This window comes from Arctopsyche grandis, chromosome 7 (genome assembly GCF_051622035.1).
Source record: "Arctopsyche grandis isolate Sample6627 chromosome 7, ASM5162203v2, whole genome shotgun sequence".
Classification (NCBI taxonomy): Eukaryota; Metazoa; Arthropoda; class Insecta; order Trichoptera; family Hydropsychidae; genus Arctopsyche; species Arctopsyche grandis.
In genome coordinates, this window is record NC_135361.1 from 6055001 (window position 1) to 6078559 (window position 23559).

Consider the following 23559-nt stretch of genomic DNA (forward strand, 5'->3'; position numbering starts at 1 on the left):
AATTGTCACAAATTTTAAATTTGATAATACAATTCTATAATTCAATAGCGGCAGCTTTATTGTCATTGAAATATAATAAATAGTATTATTGTATTTAAGGAATTAGAAATTTTGGAGGCATGTGCTAATTTTTGATGTAATTTATTTTTGTGTAATTTACGTCTTTAATAAAATTTTCACCTCGAATTTGACTTTTTTTATTATTTATCTGCTACCTTTTGTTTTGACTAGTAATTTGAATGCTATCTTAATAATTGAATCAAACCTTTATGACTCATTTATTTTAATTATCTTATGGATTGTAATTTTTCCTCTATAATTAATGAATTTTTCCTTATTATACTTATTGCATATATGAAGGTCATTATTTTATATATTATAGATAAAAATCGTGTTGTCATAATCGAATTTTGTGTTATAATTTAATGTAAATCACTATGTCCCCAAGCGAGTTGGCAACTTGATATGCATCCGTTTTAAACTCAAAATTGAAAGATCCGGTCCAGGTCGATTGTTGTACACAGTGCCGGTTTTTGGGAGGGCTAGATCGGGCAAATAAGTTAGGGCGCCGATCGATGCGCCAAAGGCGCTTTAAAATTTAAAATTAGGGCGCCAAAAGCCATTCAAAATTTTAGATTAGAGCGCCAAAGGCGAAAGTTCTTTCTAAGGGTGTTTAGAAAAAATATAGGGATTATCCGCTGTCTAAGTGCATTTGGGGGTTAACAATGGAGACCCCCCGAACTGGCCTAACGGGACGCGTAAGTGACTGATAGAGTTCTCAGAATCCGGACAAGAGCGCGAGACTGTATGTGCCTGAGAGCGTGAGACTGTAAAACTGTACGTACCTAAACAATGGATAAATAAACGGATCGGGGAAGCTGTAGTGAGCAACTTGCCCTTTAAATGGAGGTACACTTGGTACAGAAAGTATTCTGGAACGAGCGCTGGCTGCGCGTGGACCTCCTGAATCATACAATAAATGCTGTGAAGCGATTTTGACCTTTCATTCGGATCCTCAACCCACCCCTACGCAACAATATGTTTAAAAATAAATACAATACATATGCAGTGAGCTGATCATATCTTCCCCATTCAGTTGTATGTAGAATGTGTTTTTCGCAAATTTGTTATATGTATGTGTATCGAATTTGTTGATTGTCTATAGATGACGCTATTATATTATACAATAATTTTATTGTATTGTTACGTACACCCGGATTAGGCCGAGTAAGTGCAATCGGATTAGGCCGAGTAGCAACCCAGAGACTGTGTGACAGTTATAATTGGTTTCGAGGATTATCTCCCCCGAATGCACTTAGCGGGGGTAGCGGTAGCTCGGTCGCATTCCCTTAGAGTTCTCAGAAACCACAGCGGTAGCGTGGGACACTTCCGTGGCACATCTAGTACGTGACCATAACAATAGGTAAACAAATCGGACGACGAAGATGCCCTGAGAGACCTGCCCCTTATAAGGCGGTACTTAGGCGATATCAAGACATCCTGGACGGAGCACTGCCGGTGCGTGTATCTCTTTAATCACCAATAAATGCTGTGACACGACTGTTGGCCTTTTACTTGGATCCTCCACCCACCCCTACGCAACAGTATTATAATGTTTTTAATTGTTTGGTACTTATGTACAAAAAATTGACCATAGGTGTCGCTTTGGGGCAACCTTTCTTGGCACCTATGGTAAAAATTTATGTATAAAAATAAAAAAAAAACATAATCCAACATCTTCACTAATGTTCCCTGTCACGTGTAATAACACGTGACAGGGAACACATGCAATCAGCCCCTAACAACCTCGTTCGATTTAAATACACCAGAACCATGCCAGTAAATACAGGAACCCTGCCATTACACAACAATCCTCTTCCTGCCTACAAATGGCGACACGTGCGTCAAACTGTTATCAATTAGCAGTGTCGGTGATGTTATAAGGTTATCATATTTTAATTTTAAATGGCACTACTACTGTAATCTACAAACCCCTATAATTTTCCTTAATAATTTCGTTCCGCACCTAAATACATCTCTTTCAGTGCTTAGCCGTTACCTTCGGAACATTGACCTTCTTCAAAATTCAACTCTCGCATCTCAATCTACATATTTTACCAATGCAAATAAATAGGTCTGCATCGTGTATTAAAAACCCATAGTGTAAAGATTTTTTTCAAAATTTTATAAAATACAGTTATATAAAGGCTTTTATTTACACTATCGGTTACCAAACCCTTAATTATTGCGGTTATCAAAAACAGTTGACTGACCATCATTCATGTAATATCGCTATTCTTGTGTGTCTGTCTAAGATAACGCTCGCCGTCAGAGAGATGTAATAAGAATAGAGGGGTCTTACGAATAAATAATTGTTGTCAATTTTACGCGGTACGTCTCTATAAATACGCTACACCGCACGGAATACAATCGGATCAATTTATGTGTGTGTGTTTATTGTGTGTTTTTGAATGTATTGTGCAATTTTTACAGATGCTTGCCCATCTTGCTAGTAATATAAACAAACAGAGAAGTTTTTATCGGACATACGCCGAGCACCAAGCGTCAAATACGACTGATGCTGAAATTATTTAGATCTGTCCGTGGATAAAATGTCACTTGACAATAATATAACACCTAAAGCCACTTCTATTAATATTACATTTCTCTGCTCGCCGTACTATAATAGTCGTTTCGATTCGATATACATGTTTTTTTATTTTTTTTACATATATACCAGGAAGGCCTTACAGGTAAATCCCAATGCGCCTTCCTGGTCAATTACAAATTACAATTACAATTACAAATGCAGCATTTTTATTACAAGTCATTGAATTACGAAACACTGAAAAACTCTCAAATTAACGAGACATCTATGAATTGTACATAAATTTTATTGTACATCAATCATACTTCAAATAGTGGTGACATAGTAGGTAGAAAGGATTTTAAGCCATTTCTTTTTCCGGGAACCGTTTCAACAATGAAATCAGAGAAAATTGGCAAACTCTGATAGGAAACGATCAACCTGAAGTCACAAATCCAGGTCTAACCAACAGCATACTCTGAAAAATTCATTTTTCATTCGAGGCTCGGGCCCAGGGATCGAACCCGCCCCCTCTCAACGCTAAGCAGAAGCTTAACGACCGAGCTATGCTGCTGGCTAATGTATATATTAAACATCACAGCTAAAACACATCCAACAAAACGTATATACGAATACAATAACAAAAGAAAAAAGTTCTATATATAATGATCGCTACTCATGTTTCCGCTTGGCAAATAGATCGAAATAATTTAGAAATCATTTACCGCTATCTATTGAAATTATATATTTTTCTATTGGTGTATTATATTGTTTACATGTAGGTAGGCAGGTAGTTTTACCTTTTTTCATATTAAACAATTAAATATAAATTAAATATATTTAAAAGGTATTTGAAAAAAATTCGACCGCTTGGGGACCGAGCTCATGAACGACTACACATTTCTTTTATTTTATTTATTTATTTATTTAATAACTTAATATGCCAACACCCCATGATATGATATGTCATCGGGTACAACACTAGTTCATTATTATTTATGTTTTACCCAGTCATTGCTGAATTCCAATATAAATTAGTGAAAATCGAATTTACTAGAATTTACCATGTAACTATTTTATCAATACAACTCCAATTCATCCATTCTACCCATCAATCGGTTATCTGTTGTTTCATTCTATTTCTGTCTACTTCAAAAAAACTATGCACAATATTTATTTATGACATTGCATAACTAGCAGAAAGGTCATCAAGATCAAGGCAAAATATTTACAAGATAAATAGTGCAATTGATCATAAATTCATCATATTGATGTATGATGTCCATCATTATGTATCCTCCAGTCGACGAACTCTGTTTTGTTACTTATTTTATTAACTGGTTATACATATTCCATCACACTGACTCATCGTCAAGTCTGTTAACATTCTTCTTGGAGGGGTAATTGGTATATCATTTCGAGTTTCGCTTCGGCGAGTAACAGTCGTTCTCCAACAAGAACTCGTTTTATCAATACATCGCTGGTGAGCGAACGACTCGGATGCATCTCGAAAAGATGCAGTTGTTTTGGGTTTTTGCTTCTTGTATAATTGCCTTGTGTTCGGGACAATATGAAGTACCACCAGCTAAATTGGAGGCAATCTACCCTAGAGGATTGAGGGTTTCAATTCCAGGTGATTTATTTTGCTTTATCTGTAACACAAGTACATATCAAGCAGGGTCGTAACTAGAAACGTTGGTAATACAGTATACTCTCGATTATCCCGGCTAATGCTGGGGAGGAAGGGCACGGATAATTGAAAAACACGGATAATCCGAACCATCAAATTTTGACTTGGTTTCAAATATAATATCATATTTACACAATTTTTTTATTCATAATTTTAATACAAATTATTCAAATTAAATTAGTGTTGTACTGTTTTATGACTAATGTAATCACGGGTATCATCTTCACTTGTAGTGTCACTCTCATTTTCTTCCTCTTGCGAAACAAAACAAACGATATCTGCATCATCCATGCATCACTTAAATCATGATTAAGCCACTCCTGGATGTTTTCTTTATCCACGTTTTGAAAACATTTTAAATTTTCCAATAATCCAAATATTTCAGATATATCATTTGCTTCATTCTCTTCAGAATCTACTAAATCTGTTTCCATGGCAGGAAGAATCTTTCTCCATGATCGTACAAGTGTAAATGGCTTTACTTTTGACCAAGATTGTGTTGTATTAATTTAAAAAAAATAATTATTATTTTTCAGGCACGGATAATCCGCACCCGGATAATCGAGAGTATACTGTATTAGTAAAGAAAAAAGCCCCCCCACCCCTTTAGTAGTTGTTTTTTTATTAAAATTAAATTGATAATTAACTCATAATTTAAATGTTCCTTTTTCCTCACCTTCGAAGTCGCAAATTCTGCAATTACATCTTTCAAAAACAATTTAGAAGTTTCTTCACGTTCAATCGATAATATTGTTAATTCACTGGACCTGAGTCGACTCTTCGAATTTCTTTTATAGCATTTATTAATTTTTATTTACTAAAAGTTTGTTCAACACTAACGACAGTGACCAGCAAAGTGAAATATAACAAAAAGGCCGTGTATACTTCAGCGAATTCACTTTCCATAAAATTATATTTTGAAATTAACAAATCCGAAAGCTGTTTAATAGAAATTTTTAAATTAAGTTTATAGCTTATAACTTTACTTGCAAGACTTTCATTTAAAATATGTCTAGTATTTTTATTTAAAAACCTAAAAGGCCTGCATGCACCGCATACTCGTGCGGATTAGCAGTTACGCGCCTGATATCAAGATATACGATATTAATACATATGTAGATGAATTGTTGTGATCGTAGTTTCAACATTTCGACTGATTTGTATTTAGAATCGATCTCAGATTCGATTCCATGGTTTTTTAAATAATGAGGATGGGTATGTGTATATGTGTTAGAATGTAGATATTTCGAACAACGTTATTCCTATCATACTAAAACTATCGTTTAAATGCTAATTGTTACATTAAAATTCTTTTCAAATTTTAAATCAGCTGAAATTGATACCTCCCCCTTACATTTACATGTGTGTTTTATTTCTAATTTTTCTTTCGATTATTTGATCGCTTAAGAGGGCTGGACAGCAGCGCCTTGTCCATACAAACGTACTATATTTCTCCCTACCTCAATTATGGCACTAGAGAAATTATTTTTTAATATGCTATGGATATCCACCATTGGGGTGCATCTATCGTTTTATTTTTTTGATTAATTATTTTTTATAGGAGCTAGGAGCCGCCAAACATCTATAAAATCGCCTCTTTTTTAAACCCACGAAAAGAGTCTAGCGTGGTTATTTAACGGTCGATTTAAAAAAAAATACGCCGATAGATGCACAGAAAATATCTTTCTCATAACGATGATGAATTTTTTTTTAAATTGGTCCAGTTTTAGAGGAGAAAATAGTAGAATACGAAACCTCGATTTTGTCAATTTAAAACACGTTTTATCTGGTCGAAGCGCAACTGTCGCATTCACTCAATATATGTATATATTGATATATATTGTCGCATTCACTCAATATATACATACACTCAATATATATATCGAAGAAAGGAACGGTAACAAAATTAAGGTTTCGGGTGTACAGCCCTCTTAAGAGGGCCGGATACCCGAAACGTTAATTTTGTTGCCATTCCTTTATTCGATATATATATTGAGTGAATGTATGTATATATTGAGGGAATGCGACAATAATATCAATATATATATTGAGTGAATGCGACAGTTGCACGTCGACCAGATAATATCTATTTTAAATCGACAAAATCGAGGTTTCGTATTCTCTAGTTTTCTCCTCTGAAATTGGACCAATTTAAAAAAAATGTCATCATCGGTAAGAGAAAGATATTTTCTATGTTTGTGTGATCGTATTTTTCTAAAAATCAACCGTTAAATAAACACGCTGGACTCTTTTCGTGCGTGTAAAAAAGAGGCGATTTTATAGATGTTTGGCGGCTCCTAACTCATATAAAAAATTACTAATCAAAAAAAATAATACCACAGAAACATGCTAATAGTGGATATCCATAGCGTATTAAAAAATAATTTCTCTATTGCCATTATTGAGGAAGATAAAAGTGTAATACGTTTGTATGGACAAGGCGCTGGTGTACAGCCCTCTTAAGCCGCTGAATGAATTAGGCTGAAACTTTTGCATTATATTTCACAAATATAATAGGCATGTTAAATTTTATTTTTATGTATGAATGTAACCATTTTCTATTGCCGTGAATATTTGCAGTAAAATCTTTGTTCTCGAGTTTTCTTTTGGGAACACGTTTCACATGAAAACCTGATTTAAACTCTTATTTTTTTAATTTCATACGAGCGTCTGTATCATTCATTGAATTTTTAAAAATCATTTTAAAATTTTCAATAGTAGCTATTAAAAAAATAATTAAAACAAGTAGACAATTGATGTTTTAATTGAGATTTAGTCCTGTAATTTGAAATACGTATGTAGTTCACACTGGTCGACAAAAACTGGTTTCCAAGGAAATTGCGTCAAATCCAAAGTACTTAATACGTAATAACTGGTTTTCCTAATATTAAACTTTACAGCAGTTTGTTTTCACATAAGATATGTACATCACAATTTTTTGTGTTTGTTTTTGTTGATGAGAAGACGTCGGATTCTAGACGTATGTACAAAAATACGACATTGACTGACAAATACTATTAATTTTTTTCCTCATAGATTTTAGAATCATACATATATATGTATATAATATCGCTATTCTGGCTGTGTGTCTGTGTAAGATAACGCTCGCCGTACTATAATACATATGTTCGTCAAAGCTAAAACACTGCCAACAAAAATGAAGTGCTTGCGAGTAGTACAAACATATTACCATGTGATAAATATTGTGTGAGAAATATAGTGTTGAAAATTTTAGCAGAATAAAAACTAACCAGAAAAACAGACAAAAAAGTTTTCTGAGAAAACCAAAACATTTAGTTCTGAACCGGACCAGACGACAAGAGAGACTGAACGTTTTCAAGTTCATTCATGTAAATATATTGTTTTATGGTGCTTACGGACTAAACCAACGACGATTTTGGGCCAACTTTTTAACCAGCAGTAGCGTACAAAATATCGAAATAAAAATTAAATTTTAAAATTGAAATTAAATATCAAAATCAAGCTAAAGAGCGAGATTGAGCTAAAATTAGATCATCGTTGATGTTTTGAATTACAAAAATGTTTTGAATTACGACGATGCGCATTTAAAACCAGAGAAATATTATAATTTCTCTGCTTACGAGTGAAAAAAAATATTGTTAAAGTCGTCACGAGATGTTACTGTATTTCTACCGTCGACGATCGATAAAAAAAAAACAATTCATAAAAAAACGCGGTGTCGAATGTCGGTGATTTGTCAAAGGGTTTTTTTTCTTTCGTCGAAATAAAATTAATAATCACACATTATCCGATAAAATTTACCTCTGAAATGATTTAATTAATTGATTTATTTCGGCGAGAGAAACAATTGAAGACTAAAAAAATTTCGTTTGATAAACCGACAACATACCGGGTTGGGACCATCGCTCGGTCACCCATACTTATACATGAGATATTCTCAGTAACTGCGCATTACGGGGAAGTAAAAATAATAATTCTTTGATTTTTTTTAAGTCAAAACATCTTCGACAAACAAAAGTCGAGGATTACCTGTATGTGATTGTTGATGATCTAATTTTAGGTCAATCTTGAAAATTTATTTAAATTGGGCATGTTCTGTTTTAACTTTCAATATTTTATTTTAATTTTAATATATTGATTATAATTTTATTTTGATATTTGAATTTAATTTTAATATAATAATAATATTTTTAATTTTGATATTTAATTTCAATTTTTAAATTTAATTTTTATTTCGATATTTTGTACGCTACTGGTTTTATCCTGCAGGTTAAAACGTTGGACCAAAATCGTCGTTGGTTTGGTCCGTACGCAGCATTAATCTAACATCTAGAACCAGATAAATGTAATATTAATAGACGTGGCTTTGGGTGTTATATGTATTGTTGTCAAGTGACATTCTGTCCATAGACAAACCTAAATAATTTTAGCATCAGTGGTATCTAACGCTTGGTGGTCGACGTATGTCCGATAAAAACTTCTCCGTTTGTTTACATTACTCGCAAGATGGGCAAGCATCGGTAAAAATTGCACAATACATTCAAAAACACACAATAAACAACATGGGATACATTTTTATAAGTAAATTGATCCGATTGTATTCCGTGCGATGTAGCGTATTTATAGAGACGTACCGCGTAAAATTGACAACAATTATTTATTCGTAAGGGCCCCTCTATTCTTATTACATCTCTCTGTCTAGGACATATGTAGTTCTTTCGATGACCAACCAATACTCGACATCCTTGAAAAAATAGATCTGGCAGTCACAAAGGTAATAGAACATAAAATACCTAGCTATGTAGATGCGGACCGAAGCTATACCTGCTATATCGTTATCTCCCCGAATTATAGTTCGGGTGTGTTACAACTTACAAGTTGTAACATTAGTTATAATAATAATAGCAATGTGATAATAACTCATACAATGAACCGGCAATAATGACCTTTATCAAAATTAGTGATAAATTGGTTTTTCACTCTTGCAATAATATTTTCAAAACATATTACACTAAATATAATATTTATAATATTAACTGAGATTAAAAAAAATTCACTTTGTATGATAAATAAATATACATGTCACTGTAACGATTATTCGTAGAATCATTCTTCTTGGAAATGTTTTCCTTATATTATTATGTGTATTTTTTTGTTAAAATTCAATTCATAGGAATAAAATCAACATGACCAATTCATGTACACATAATTAAGAAGAACCTCTTATTTATAATATGTATTGTTGCCTATTATTTATGACAAAGTTGCATTATTGTTTTCAATTAGCCAGCAGCATAGCTCGGTCGTTAAGCTTCTGCTTAGCGTCGAGAGGCGCCGGGTTCGATCCCATGAGCTGACCTCGATTGAAAATAAATTTTCTGAGTATATCTGTAGTGCTGCTGGTCAGACCTGGATTTGTGACTCCAGGTCGATCGTTTCCTATCAGAGTTTGGCAATTTTCTCTGATTTCATTGTTGAAACGGTTCCCGGTAAAATTGGATAAATATCCTTCCTACCTACTATGTCACCACTATTTGAGATTGATTAATGTACAATAACATTTATGTACAATTCATATATGTCTCGTTAATTTGCGGGGTTTTCAGTGTCTCGTAATTCAGCAACTTGTTTAATAAAAAAAATGCTGCAAACTTTGTAATTGGCCAGGAAGGCGCATTGGGGTTACCTGTAAGGCCTTCTTGGTATATATGTAAAAAATAAATAAATAAATAAATAGGAATAAGTTAAAAGTAAACGATCAAAGTTTTCTACAAATTACAATACCGTTTTATTCCATCAAAAATATTTTACCTTTGACATTTTGATTAAACCTGCACAGGTATATTAATCAAGATTGTATAACTGTGCTAGTGTATAAAAAATTACCTGTTTGATTGTCTGAATTAAAATTTACAAAAAAAAACTTGTTCCTTGATTCGTGACGAGTAATGATTTATTATCTAAATGATTTTTAACCGGTTTAATATGATGGATAATAAATTGCGCATTTCTACATGTTGTGCCATCTTTGAAAAAACGAAAATTACATCATAAATCATTTTAAAATGATGATTATATTTATTGAGATTTCAATGTATTTTGTTGAAACTTAATTTTAGACGAAGAAGGAATCACATTGTTTGCTTTCCATGGCAAGTTGAATCAAGAAATGATGGGGTTGGAGGGTGGTACATGGTCAAAGGACATTCTCAGTGCAAAAAATGGACGATGGACTTTCGAAGACAAATATGCAAAGTTGAACATCGGTGATACAGTATATTTTTGGACTTATGTTGATTATTTTGATGGCGAAAAAAAGCTGGGTTACCGAGAAGAGGACGCCAGATGGACCGTAACAGGTTAGATGTTGCATTATTTTATTTAAAGGCGGTTTAATGATGATATAATAGCCCAAAATACCATCGAATATCATTACGTTCCACTAAACAAATTAAATTTTATTTTAAAACACTCATAATCAGCATTTCGCCATCCATCGTATAGTGAAAGCTCCATGCATTTTTCATTACTGCATAGTTTATATAATACAATTTTTATTCATCATATATTAAGTATATTAAACCAACAAAATTTGGAAACCATCAAATTCATTCCTGTTTCCATAATACATCCGTCCTCCTAATATTATAAATATATTATACATATATCTTACCCACTTACTGCTTGAATTCTTTTTACAATATCCCACAGACATAATTTAAATATGACTTGTTTGAAACACTAATAATGATAATTCACACCGAAAATATGAAATAGGTGTATTTTTTTTGTTAATATTGTGTATTTTTTTTATCTCATTAAGATTAATTTACTGTTGGGCAAGTTTTTTTTATGTATGGGAAACAAACACTTATACATTGAAACTATTGTTACGTACACCGCCGAGTAGTTGCAATCGGATTAGGCCGAGTAGCATCCCAGAGACTGTGTGACCGTTATAATTGGTTTCAAGGATTATCTCTAGACTCTAAGTGCATGTAGGCCAATCAATGGCCACCGAAGTGGCCGCTATTTGGTCCCTTCACAGAAGAGACCGATACCGTGGGACTGGGTGTCGTGGGAATACATATCCGGGTACACGCTTAAATAATAGGGAAGTAACCGGATGCCTTGAGCAACCGACGCGATATAGGGCGGTACTTAGGGCCGGGCTGCACCGTGCGACTTGCGAGCGACTTGGTTGAGGGCGACCAGACCAATGCATGCAGGTAGATGGGACATGCTACACCCGTCAACTTGTTTGTCGCACACATTTCCATACATTTTTTCGTGTCGCGCAACTAGTCGGCCGACAAAGTTGCACGGTGCAGCCCAGCCCTTAGGCGATATCAAGACATTCTGGACGGAGCACTGCCAGTGCGTGTATCTCCTTAATCATCAATAAATGCTGTGACACGACTTTGGCCTTTTACTTGGATCCTCCACCCACCATTACGCAACACTATTTTAGTAACCAGCAATCAAAAAAATATAAATTAAGTTAATCGATGGAGTCCTCTTAACAAAAGATTATTTTTTGTCAAGTACTATTTGTTCTTCGTAAATATGTATATGTAGGTATACTAGTAAAAACCGTCTTCGTAAAACCGTAAAAAAAAGTGCTATTTTAATTTTATACCAGAAAATATTATTTTAATATATATTTCATCAGGTTATGTAAACCGAGATGGCACACCATATATAGAGTCTTCAAATCCAAGCGCTGGTGTTCCTGGAGGAGTAGTACCCACAATACCAAGAACAACAACTACTAACAAACCACCAACAAGACCCTTAACGACTACACCGTCTACGTCTATCCCCACCTGTTCAAGATCTCAGACCAGAGTGTCGATTCCGGGATACGTATGCCAAGGCCAATTACTTTTCGATGACCAATTCTCAAAATCAGTGTCTCTGGGTGACTTGTGGACCCCACAGGTCAAGTTTGCAGATGAACCGGTATGATTGCATGTTCATAACTACAAATGGTTCTTCTATCTTTGTTTAAATTATAACAAACTTTCATTCTGTTTGTAGGATTTTCCATTTGTAGTATACATGGACGAAACTGAAAATTTATTCTTTAAGGATGGAAAACTGTTTATTAAACCGACACTTTTGGAAAATCGTTACGGAGACAATTTCGTCAGATCAACGTTGGATCTTAGTCAAACGTCAGTAGTAAAATAAAATATGATTTCAAAATATATATGTAAATAAGTCAAAGCCGTCCAGCTTGGAAATTTTAGTCGAGCATAAACGTATAATTTGTGGGTTTGGTGCAAACGATCGACAAGCGCCAGACAGACTGAACCACAGATTAACTGGATGGCTGCTTTAAACGCAATTCTTGACTTCACGAATGATAGATTGCACATCAGATGACGAGTGACCTTTCGATGTGCACAGATGCAATTATTAAAATTGAGTTGGATCTTTCTGGCGAGTTTAATAAGGCAAAATTCGGAACTAAAGTATCAGAAGCACAGAACGTATACAGGGTAGGTGTGTCGGGACTTCGGGTAGATTTCGCTTAGTGTAAGTGCGAGCAGTGCGCACGCATAAGGTACACGTGTCGTTAATCTGTGGTTCAGTCTGTCTGGCGCTTGTCGATCGTTTGCACCGCATCGATAATTTGTATGCATTTACATGTGTATATGCGCCCATACCAGCTCATTTTGTATGTATCTCATTGAAGATACATACAAAATGCTTAATTTGATAAGCTTAATTTATCACTGATGATAATAAATAAGTTAAAGTCTCACTAATTCGATTACTCAAAAGACCAAATTTAAATTTATAATCATTATATTATAGTAGTCAAATTATCAAATTATCAGTGACAGATTGGTTGAATTTTTCTACTCGTCATTAATATAGGTTTTTCATTCCAAATTTACATTGATAAAGGGTCAATTTGAAATGAAAAAGGGACAATTTGGAATGAAAAACCTGTATTAAACATGTGAATGAACGGTAAAGTTAATTTACATCAGACCAACAGATCATTAATGTATAATATTAAAAAAATTCTTATGTTTCAGATGTACTGGAGAAATAGGCTCATTTGAGTGCAACAGGACTGCATCTGGGCCAGCAATTCTGCCACCAGTTATAAGCGCCAAAGTTCAAACTAAAAATAAGTTCAGTTTCGTCTACGGACGAGTTGAAATCGTAGCAAAGCTTCCACAGGGGGATTGGATATACCCTGGTATGTAAAACTTGCTTTAATTTTCTTTTCAAATGTAGAACTGCCAATAATATTGGATGAATAATTATAGAGATACTGCTGGAGCCGAAAGAACCAGTATACGGCTCGAAACGTTATGGATCTGGAATTATGAGGATAGCATTCACCAAAGGAAATCCAGCCATGTCTAAAGTCCTCGAAGGTGGTGTGATTATGGGTGACACAGAACCGTTTCGGCATTTTGGATTGAGGCAAAAATCAGGAATAGAAAGTTGGAGTCGAAATTTCCACAATTACACACTCGTATGGAAGCCAGGTTTTAATTTCAGAAATTTCTCAAAGAATAATATATATACATACATAATGAGAACACATATTTAAAATATTCAACTTTACAGATAGCATAGCAATGTTTGTAGACGATGTTGAGTATGGAAAAATAGAACCACCACCTGAAGGATTCCAAGATGCTGGAAAAGATCATCAACCTGCTTCTCAACAATGGTTAAAAGGGACGATCCTGGCACCCTTTGATGAACTGGTAAGTGCGATTATCTATATAAATGTCAATCATTATCAACAATGATTGAATGCTATATTAGTACCCTGGATTAGTTAAACAGATTGGAGAATAAAAATATTTTAGTTTTGCCACTATATGCACGAGTTATTATGAAAGTGTAATTCTAAGCCCGCTTTAAAGGTCAATTTGTAAATTTGACCCTTAAAGCCCCCAACATGAGGCCACCCCCCCCCCCCCCAACGAATACAGTCTAAGAGACCCTTTCGTCGGAGGATGAAAGTGTAATGACAAAAATACATTTACATATGTAGGGTTGGAATTGAATGAAATTCTAATGTATGGGCTATGGCTGAGAAAGAGTATGTTACGAAGAAGAGGATTTAAAAGGGGTAGAAATGTAACGGTTAGTAGCAGTTGGACCTGCGCTCCGCGCGGTTGGTCGCTAAACTTCCGCACGTATCGTCTTAATAAACAACATGACTGAAAACGCACGGTTTGATCTTCACCTCAACCGCCACATCCCAACCATGGTCCTGAACAGCGTCATCTGTCAGGAATCTCTACCACACATATATTAAAGTTCACACTAAAAAGTAATTTTAATCAATTGTTAACATTCTTACTGATCAGTATAATAATATTACATTTTTGGGTCAAAAAAGTTCATAATTTTATTACCAAAATGACTTATTCTGGTTTCATAATAACTGGCACATATGTATGTATGTATATTGAAAAAGTAAAATATTGCTGTGTGGACGTGAAGAGGGGGCTTCCAGAATCGGAGAGAAAGACGCAGGAGGGTTGTAGAAGGTGTTTATTCGTATGCTCTCGTCGGCGCTCCAGGTCGGAATGGTTTCCAAGCCGAAAGCGCCCCATATTTATACCCGTTAGGGCTCCACAACTATTGGTTGATGAGTCAGGCGATCCCATTGGCCGTTGCATACGGCTCATTCATTCGTAGAGGCCATTCTGCGCTAGTAAACCATCGGTCCACGAGCGCCACTCACCTAATCTCTACGTTACAATATGAATATTCTTTCGGTTCAAAATTATTTTGTATCATTTAAAATTCAAGAAGCCAATTAGAGCTGCATTTAAATGTTTGATCATCGTCATAGTATTTAAACTTAATTTCTGTTCTGTCATTTCCTTATTGCTGAGGGTCATGAGCTATGGTGATGATAACCTCGGCCTGTTGTCTAAATATTTCCACTCCAATTCACCTCTTTCTGCAAGGTCGTATACATTCCAATGTATCGATTACCTATCTTCTAACTTATAAATTACTATATACATGTATATTTTTATAAAACATGTAGGTATAGGGTGCATTTAAGGTTTTTATGTTGCTGTCTATTTCTAAATGTATTTTTATGTTAGACATTAATGAAAATTTTCGTTTTTACAGTTCTACATTTCGTTGGGAGTGAATGTCGGCGGAATAAACGAATTTCAAGATGGAAAAGATAAACCATGGGTAAACAGAGCGACCAAAGGAGTTCTCAATTTTTGGAAATCTCGAAATCGTTGGTATCCAACGTGGTTCGGGGACTCTAGTGCTCTCCAAGTCGAATCTGTTAAAGTGTACGCTTTATAATTAGTGAATGCACTATTTTGTTTCATTGTTTTATTTAAAAAATATATATATATATATATGTATAAATAATAAATTTTGGTTGACATCTTATTATTCCTTCATTTTGTGTTTACAGATATAAAAAAAAATACAGATTTTAAATTCAATTCAATACAAAATCAATATAATTATTAAAGATAATTTATTTTAAATGCATCATTATCACCAGATCATTATTATCAAATAAGCAGTCGAGGAACGCTGTTCAACGATTAATGAGCATCACACTAATTATCCGATAAAACAGTGCCTAAATTATCATTATATTTCTTATAAAGCCCATATTCTCACGGAATCTACTAACAAGAAACGATTTTCCGGCCAAACGTTGTACCATTCATGCTGTTTCTTCCAAAAGTCGCGTTTGCTTTTCGCACTTTTATTCTTCCACATTTTCCCAGTTGAATTATCGGGGAAATCAGAAATACCTCCAACACCCAATCCAATAGAGACGTAAAACTGCAAATAAATAAAAAAACAAAAAACAAAATTAGATTTGAAAACGTATATAGTTTTGTAATAACTTCAATTTAATACACACTTCTTCATCAAACGGTGCCAATAGACTGCCACTCTTCCAACGGACAGCTGGTGTGGAAAGTTTTGGACACTCAGTAGCGAGGCTAACAAATCCTCCCTGAGGTGGTTCAACTGTTCCATACGCTTTTCCATCGACTTGAAGAGTTATTTTGTCTAAAATAAATATTATATTGTATTATAAATACCACTCACATTTGATATCAGTGTAATATCTTTAAATATCTAAATTCTAAAATGATCAGATCGTTTCAAATGCTCAGCATATCCAAATACATATATGTATAATATGAGAGAAAAATAACATTGAGGATGATAAAACTAAGCAAGTTTTTAAATAAAACTAAACAAAACCAAGTTATTCTCTCAAATAGATATCCTGTCTATAAAAAAAGGGGTTTGGTGCAAACGATCGACAAGCGCCCGACAGACTGCTTTAAACGCAATTCTCGACTTCACGAATGATAGATTGCACATCAGATGACGAGTAACCTTTCGATGTGCACAGATGCAATTATTAAAATTGAGTTGGATCTTTCTGGCGAGTTTAATAAGGCAAAATTCGGGACTAAAGTATCAGAAGCACAGAACGTATACAGGGTAGGTGTGTCGGGACTTCAGGTAGATCTCGCTTAGTGTAAGTGCGAGCAGTGAGCACGCATAAGGTACACGTGTCGTTAATCTGTGGTTCAGTCTGTCTGGCGCTTGTCGATCGTTTAGATGGCGCTAAATGCTTATTTCCCTCGAGTTTCTAAGATTCCCTAAGTTTTTATCTTAAATTTATGTTGATGCTCCCAAACTTTTAACTGGCAGTACATATACATTTTCATGATTTGAAATTTTTTTCAGATGAAAAATTACTTACTGTCATCCCAAATCAATCCGTACGTATGATAGTCATCACCCCACGGTTTTGCACCAGTAGTTGTTCTCAAATTTCTACTGTGACACAGATCAAATTGGTCAAGGACCACTCCTCCGCTCAATACCTTGTTATTCAATTTTTCACCGTCTTTATCCAAATCCGGGTTTCCCCTGGCAAAACCAACTCTCATCACACCAGAGTCATAACCTGCTCCTCCATACTTAGATTGAGCTGATTCTAAATATAACTCTGAAAAACACATTAAACACTCACAAAAACACTACTTAATTCTTGCATACAAGATAAATAAAATTTCATTCGAACCTGGATATAACCATTCGCCTATGGGAAACTTTGCTTTAATTTCAATTTTTCCATACTTAAAACTGAATAAATTTCTGGTTGATATCTTTCCTGATATAATTGGAGGTAAAATATTTGCATTCTGTGCCTCTACATAACATTCCGCTCCAATCGGCGCTGTACAACTACAATTAAATTTTATTGTATCAATTGAAATCATATGTAAAAACTGCATATTTTTATTTTACTTACCCAGCTCTCAGGTCCAATGTGCCAGTTTCTACGGCCTCCTTGTTAAATCCACGAGTAAGTTCAAGTAAACTTGGATAAATGCGAATGTTTTCACCAACAATCGTTACACTTTCTTTTTGATATGAAACAAACTCATTCTCCTAAAATCAATACACATATTCATAAATTCAAATGATGGAGATCAATAAACGACTATTATATGTAGTACGGCGAGCGTTATCGCAGATACACAGACACACAGAATAGCGATATTATATACATATATGATAAAATGTACGTATTAATAGTAAAATGTTGAGTTCGCGCATTACACACTCGCCGATCCAACCCATTCACCCGTTCGAAATGATGAATGAATGTGTCTTTTTGGATATGTGTACGCTCCCACATAGCGCATTTGACACTGACTTCACCCATTCCAATTCAGTCACACAATATCAGGAGCACTCATCAGATGCTCCACACCCCCCTCACTTCCCCGCATCTCCTCAACACGATCGGTCGTCACGCCACATCCGTATGCATAACGTATACTCCTGGTATTCTAAAATTTGTTTTTTTTTTAAATCTCCATACCTTTTCAACGGGTGGTTTCGGAAAGGAATTGATACAAGAATTAAAATAAATTTATATGTTATATATAAATATAATATAAGGTAATTTATAGGCACGCGGACGTATTAATAGTAAAATGTTGAGTGCGCGCATTACACGCTCACTGAACCAACGCTTTCACCGGTTAAAAATTATGAATGAATGTGTGGGTGTGACTGTCTTCGTTGATGTGTGTATGTGTGTATGCTCCCACGCAGCGCAGCGCAGGGGCTCAATATCAGGAGCACGTGTCAGACGCCCCACCTCCCCCCACTTCTCCGCTTCCCCGCGTCTCTTCCACACGATCCACATAGTGGATGCTTAAAATGCACCCATTACTCTGAATGTATCGTCGTTGCTCTAATTGGTCAAATTTTTTAGTCCTCGTGAACCACATCACGATGATTGGTTGTGCGCCTCGTTCGCGTGTATTTATTTTATTAAATATCTCTTAGCACAACATATACTCCTGGCATTCTAAGATTTGTTTTTTTTTTTAATCTCCATACTGGTCGGCGTATCCGCCACATACCCACACACACGTTTTTATTTATATATTATTATTATTGTTAATAAATAAAGGAACCCGCATTGAAATCTTGCACAAAGTTCATGAAAAGCTACATACATATGTACATGCATAGTTAACCATAATGGCAGATGGAACGAACCTGCTGATCAGACGGTATTCTCCTTTCAATCACCCACTTGCCAGGATCTATTCCTTGACTCTTAAAGTCATCTTCAAATATCAATTGTCCTCGACAGGCGGTCTGTCCATTATTGATAGTCGTCTTCGATGGTTGGCAATTGGGTTTATTGGTAGGTCCTACAGACTGTGTTGGCTTCCCAGCTTTAATCTGCCATGGAGTGTTTGGAGGGACTAGCACTACAATATGAATCAAAATGTTAACATACCAAAAACTTGACTTAATGTATTGTCACACAGTTCAATTCGATTTTCTCTCACCCTTCACATCGAATCTCTGACTGTCCTTTCGGTAGCCATAGTTTTCGTGTTGTACAAATACCCAATACTGAAGCACGTCGTCTGCACGGAGTTCCACCTCACTATCTTGGAATATCCACCTTCCATTTTCCGGTTGGGTTACGTCTCCGTTGATGTTGCCGTTCTCTTTGTCGTCGAGGGCTTCGTTTACCTTGCCATGAAATCCAAACAGTTTGATTCCAGGAACGTCTGAAATCAAAAGTCTATTAGTGATCATATTGTTATTGTCTAGTGATATTAACACTCGAAGACAATGCTCGTAAGTTAATGCATTTTTTTTATCAGTTTAACATTTTCTGCGAGCTTCCATTTATTCTGAGAATTCTCACTCGTTTATTATTTAAACATAGATCGAATATTAAAAATTATTAGAATGCATTAAAAAAAGATAATTTTTATCACAACTGTTTGGATTTTCCGTGTTTTTATATGTACATATGTATGTATAAATACATGGATAAGTTATTAACCCAACCAGTACTGCAGTATATTCCAAGATTTTCTATGTATAAGTACATACGTACGTATACATAAGACAGGTTGTTCGATGTTACCTGTTCTTCAGAAGGGTTGATGTCCTCTCTCAAGGGTTTCACAAAGTCATCGAACTTTTTAAATATTCACCATTAATTTGATTCAAAAGCTATTTTTCATAGTAATAAAAGCATGTAGTTATTGAATATCGTATTTTATTTACAAAACATATATTGGGTATAATTTAACGATAGAGTGTCGGTATTAGACTAACGATGGACTAGAATTGTGCCCATTGATGTATAATACACTAGATGGGCCCTGACGTGTGATTTTGGTCGGAGATCTTGTCTTCACTAACTGAGAGGTGCGGGGGGTTTAACTAGCGGGGAAGTTGGGAAAAAAAATATTTTTTTTCCCTACGACGCAGCGGTACCTACCTACCTACTGAGAGAAACTGTGCATGCGCCATGTATTTTGCATGTGCCAAAAGGAAGACCAGAATAAAGCGTGAGGGCGGATCTAGTGTATTATACATCAATGGTTGTGCCCGTTGATATTTCAACGGGTGGTTTTTGACCCAATGAAAGTTTCAGGGTATAAGGAAAAACTACCTACATACATAAACAATATAAAACACCAATAGAAAAATTAATTTTCAATAGATGGTGCCAAATATGAGACTATTTTTCTAGAGGAAATGTTCGTAGCAAACAGTATATATACAGGTTTTTTCTTGATTCATTATTATGTATATTCGAACATTTTGTAGGCATGTATATTCGAACATTTTGTGTTTTAATTATGATGTACATATGTATATCGAATCGAAACGACTATTATACTACGGCGAGCGTTATCGCAGACACACATAATAACCACATAAGTTTTTTACAAGTTATTTACAGTAATAACTAGAAACTGGATCAATAGAATTGAAATAGAAAATTAAAATATTTTCATTGCTATCTTAGATATACATATGTAATACTATAACATTATTTCGATTTGAAATAAACTGAATAAAATTGGTGTTAGATCCGAAAGCGGTCGTATTTTTTTCAAATACTTTTTAAATATATTTAATTTAATACAAAAAAAAAAGGTAAGTACTAGCTACCTACCTATGTACATATAAACAATATAAAACATCAATAGGAAAATTAATTACTTAATTAATTAATTAAATAAATTTTCAATAGATGGCGCTAAATACTCAGACTTGCCTAGAGGAAACATTGGCAGCAAACAGTATATATATATATATAAGTTTTTTCTTTTGTTATTAGATTCGTACATTTTGTTGGCAGTGTTTTAGCTGAGACGTACATATGTATGTATATATGTCGAATTGAAACGACTATTATATTATATGCAATACGGCAAGCGTTATCGCAGATACACATATATACACACAGACACACAAAATAGTGATATTATATATGATGTGATGATTGAAAAAATCTATCATAAACGCCGATCAAATATGGAAACCGTCTATCCAAAGAGACGAGGCCATTTTCATCAAAACTCACTATAAAAAATCAAATGAAAATAAAATAATTAAAAATCGATTTGAAGGTTCGTATTATTCTCTTTCTAGCAAACACACATCGAATTAAAATCGAATGAGTAAACATTTCAAACCGGTTTTCTCAAAAAAAAAAGTACCAAAGCAAAAACCATAAATCCGTAAAGAACATTACTGCTTGAATAAACAAATCAAACAACCGATGTATGCAATTTTACGATATCCAATTATCTGTTTGGGATCGCTGACTTTTTGCAATCGTCGACCCTCAACTTAAGGAGACGACCCTCACCTTAGTGTAACAAAAATATCTCAGCAAAAGTTACCTGTAATGGCGACTCTTAACCCTTTCGGTTGCAGCGCCTGTATTTCTATAGGAGGCACCACGAATTGTGCACCGATCGTCACGAAACAGGTCACGGCCAAGAAGACCAGCCGAGCCAACATCTTCGACGATTGATCTCCTCCTACTGATGTGGTTGGATACCCCAGACTCGAATCGTGACCTCAACTCGATAATGGTCGACCTGCTATTGCGATGTGTGTGTTCGTGTGCGCATATCATTATCATTCCCAATTTATTTCTTGTGAATTCATAAAAAAAGAGCAACCCATCATAAAGCCTTTTGACAATGTGCACATCCAATAAACCTGAAAATAGTGGTCGCCTATTTTTGTGTACTTTCTTAACAATGTGAACTAAATTTGAAGAAATGCAAGTATTATGGTGTTTTAATAATTTTAAAATTATTAATGACTAGTGGTTTTACCCGGCTTCGCTCTGTATTTGTAATAAAAACCGCTTAAACATTTCTAATCTTACAGTAAATATTCATTGGTTTTCTTACTAAATTTATTTGAATCGAAAAAAAATTATATTTAACGACAGCCAATCAGAAACGAATGATTTATTTTTATATATTAGGGAATCGAAACTAAAATTGGAACCGGGTATGTATCGGAATTGGAACTGAAACAGGAATCCGGATCCAGAACTGAAACGGAAATCGGGAATCGGAATTGAAACAGGGATACTGATTCAGAACTGAAAAGGGAACCGGGATCCGGAACTGAAACAGGAATCCTGATCCGGAACTGAAAAAGGAATCGGGATCCGGAATTGAAAAAGGAATCGGGATCCGGAACTGAAAAAGGAATCGAAATCGATATCGATATCGTCGTCATGGAAAATCTGATTTTTTAAATTTCGATAACGTCACGGATTCTACGAACCAAAACTTACATACATACATAGTATCTTTCGAAATTATATAATAGATTAGCGTTTCTCAACCTTGGGAGGCCCAGACCCTGTCAAGGGAGGCGCAAACCAAAATTCTATTTTTGGGGAGACACAGTCAGAATAAAATTATAATGGAATTAAAAGCAAGGCCGTCATTCGGGGGAGGGGGGGTTGGCGGGACTATCCACGTTGTTTAATGTATTATTATGAATAAAATGGTATTGTAAATAATTATTATATTATAATAATAACATTATAGTTTTCAACATTTATTAAATGCTAATTTTATATTTCTTAGTTTAAAAAAAACGTTCAATGTATTTTCAGGAAATAATTTGATAAATATGCGTTTATACCCAAATCTCTTAATAATTTTATAATCTTAATTTTATTGATAAAAAATTATAAATAAAAAATGATTAAAAGAAGTAGTTAAAATTCATATACACTCATTTTTTTTAATATAATACACCTACCCCAGAAAGTTATTCCTTACTGGTTAAAAATCCCCCCCCCCCCTCCCCTGATTAAAAGGATCGGAAATTAAATCGGAAATCAAAATCTAAATGGATTTATGTATTGTATTTGTTCCATCCTAACTTCGAACTCATATTTACATACATTCATTTAGTAGCTAATTTCATGGACATATACATCTATGTATTTATTGTAGGCTGATTATAATTCTCGTGGGAGAATCCTGCTTTTTAAGTCCCATAGTTTTTTATTTTGACCCTTTTTTTATAAAAACAAAATATAGACATACCTACTTTAATATTATTTTAAAATAATAATTCAATTCAAAATAATAATAACAATTGAAAATCTTGTAAATTATTTTTCCAGAATATATACATTTTTTTAGCTTCAGTTTTTTGTTGCAAAGAAATATAATCAGCCTAATTCAATGTAAACATCACAAGGGGCAAAAAATCAGCATACAAGTATTAGTATAGATATGTAAATTCAATATCTTCTTTTTTTACCGCAGAAATACATACCAATATCACTGTTCGACACGAAAAATGTTTCAGAGACGAGATATGACTTTTCTTATAGATCTATGCCCTGTGAACACGAATCTGGTAATAAAAACTGTCTATTGGCTCGAGATTCGGAGATATATGTATGTGT

General features: G+C 34.4%; 3 protein-coding genes across 3 annotated transcripts in view; 1 reads left to right on the forward strand and 2 right to left on the reverse strand.

Annotated features, from left to right (window-relative positions):
* LOC143914011 (uncharacterized) overlaps positions 1 to 23559 on the reverse strand; it is a 122997-nt gene that overhangs the window by 71738 nt on the left and 27700 nt on the right. The gene's annotated exons all lie outside the window — the stretch shown is intronic.
* LOC143913996 (beta-1,3-glucan-binding protein 1-like) lies at positions 3850 to 15669 on the forward strand. Its single transcript, XM_077434066.1, has 8 exons — positions 3850 to 4220; positions 10379 to 10618; positions 11932 to 12221; positions 12300 to 12436; positions 13310 to 13476; positions 13547 to 13771; positions 13854 to 13996; positions 15390 to 15669. The coding sequence occupies exons 1-8, from the start codon at positions 4088 to 4090 to the stop codon at positions 15576 to 15578; spliced, it is 1524 nt and encodes a 507-aa protein (XP_077290192.1). The 5' UTR covers positions 3850 to 4087; the 3' UTR covers positions 15579 to 15669.
* LOC143913997 (beta-1,3-glucan-binding protein-like) lies at positions 15616 to 21736 on the reverse strand. Its single transcript, XM_077434067.1, has 8 exons — positions 21509 to 21736; positions 19139 to 19366; positions 18840 to 19057; positions 17575 to 17714; positions 17344 to 17507; positions 17020 to 17268; positions 16159 to 16310; positions 15616 to 16076 (listed from the first exon to the last, which is right to left on the reverse strand). The coding sequence occupies exons 1-8, from the start codon at positions 21627 to 21629 to the stop codon at positions 15888 to 15890; spliced, it is 1461 nt and encodes a 486-aa protein (XP_077290193.1). The 5' UTR covers positions 21630 to 21736; the 3' UTR covers positions 15616 to 15887.

Bases quoted from the DNA above. Each gene is read 5' to 3' on its own strand.
- LOC143913996 (XM_077434066.1), top strand. From the start codon at position 4,088: ATGCATCTCGAAAAGATGCAGTTGTTTTGGGTTTTTGCTTCTTGTATA. The intron at 12,222-12,299 runs GTATGATTGCAT...TTCTGTTTGTAG, and splicing joins TCAAGTTTGCAGATGAACCG to GATTTTCCATTTGTAGTATA. The intron at 12,437-13,309 runs GTCAGTAGTAAA...CTTATGTTTCAG, and splicing joins ACGTTGGATCTTAGTCAAAC to ATGTACTGGAGAAATAGGCT.
- LOC143913997 (XM_077434067.1), bottom strand. From the start codon at position 21,629: ATGTTGGCTCGGCTGGTCTTCTTGGCCGTGACCTGTTTCGTGACGATC. The intron at 17,508-17,574 runs GTAAGTAAAATA...ATTTAATTGTAG, and splicing joins ACATTGGACCTGAGAGCTGG to TTGTACAGCGCCGATTGGAG. The intron at 16,311-17,019 runs GTAAGTAATTTT...TATTTATTTTAG, and splicing joins CGGATTGATTTGGGATGACA to ACAAAATAACTCTTCAAGTC.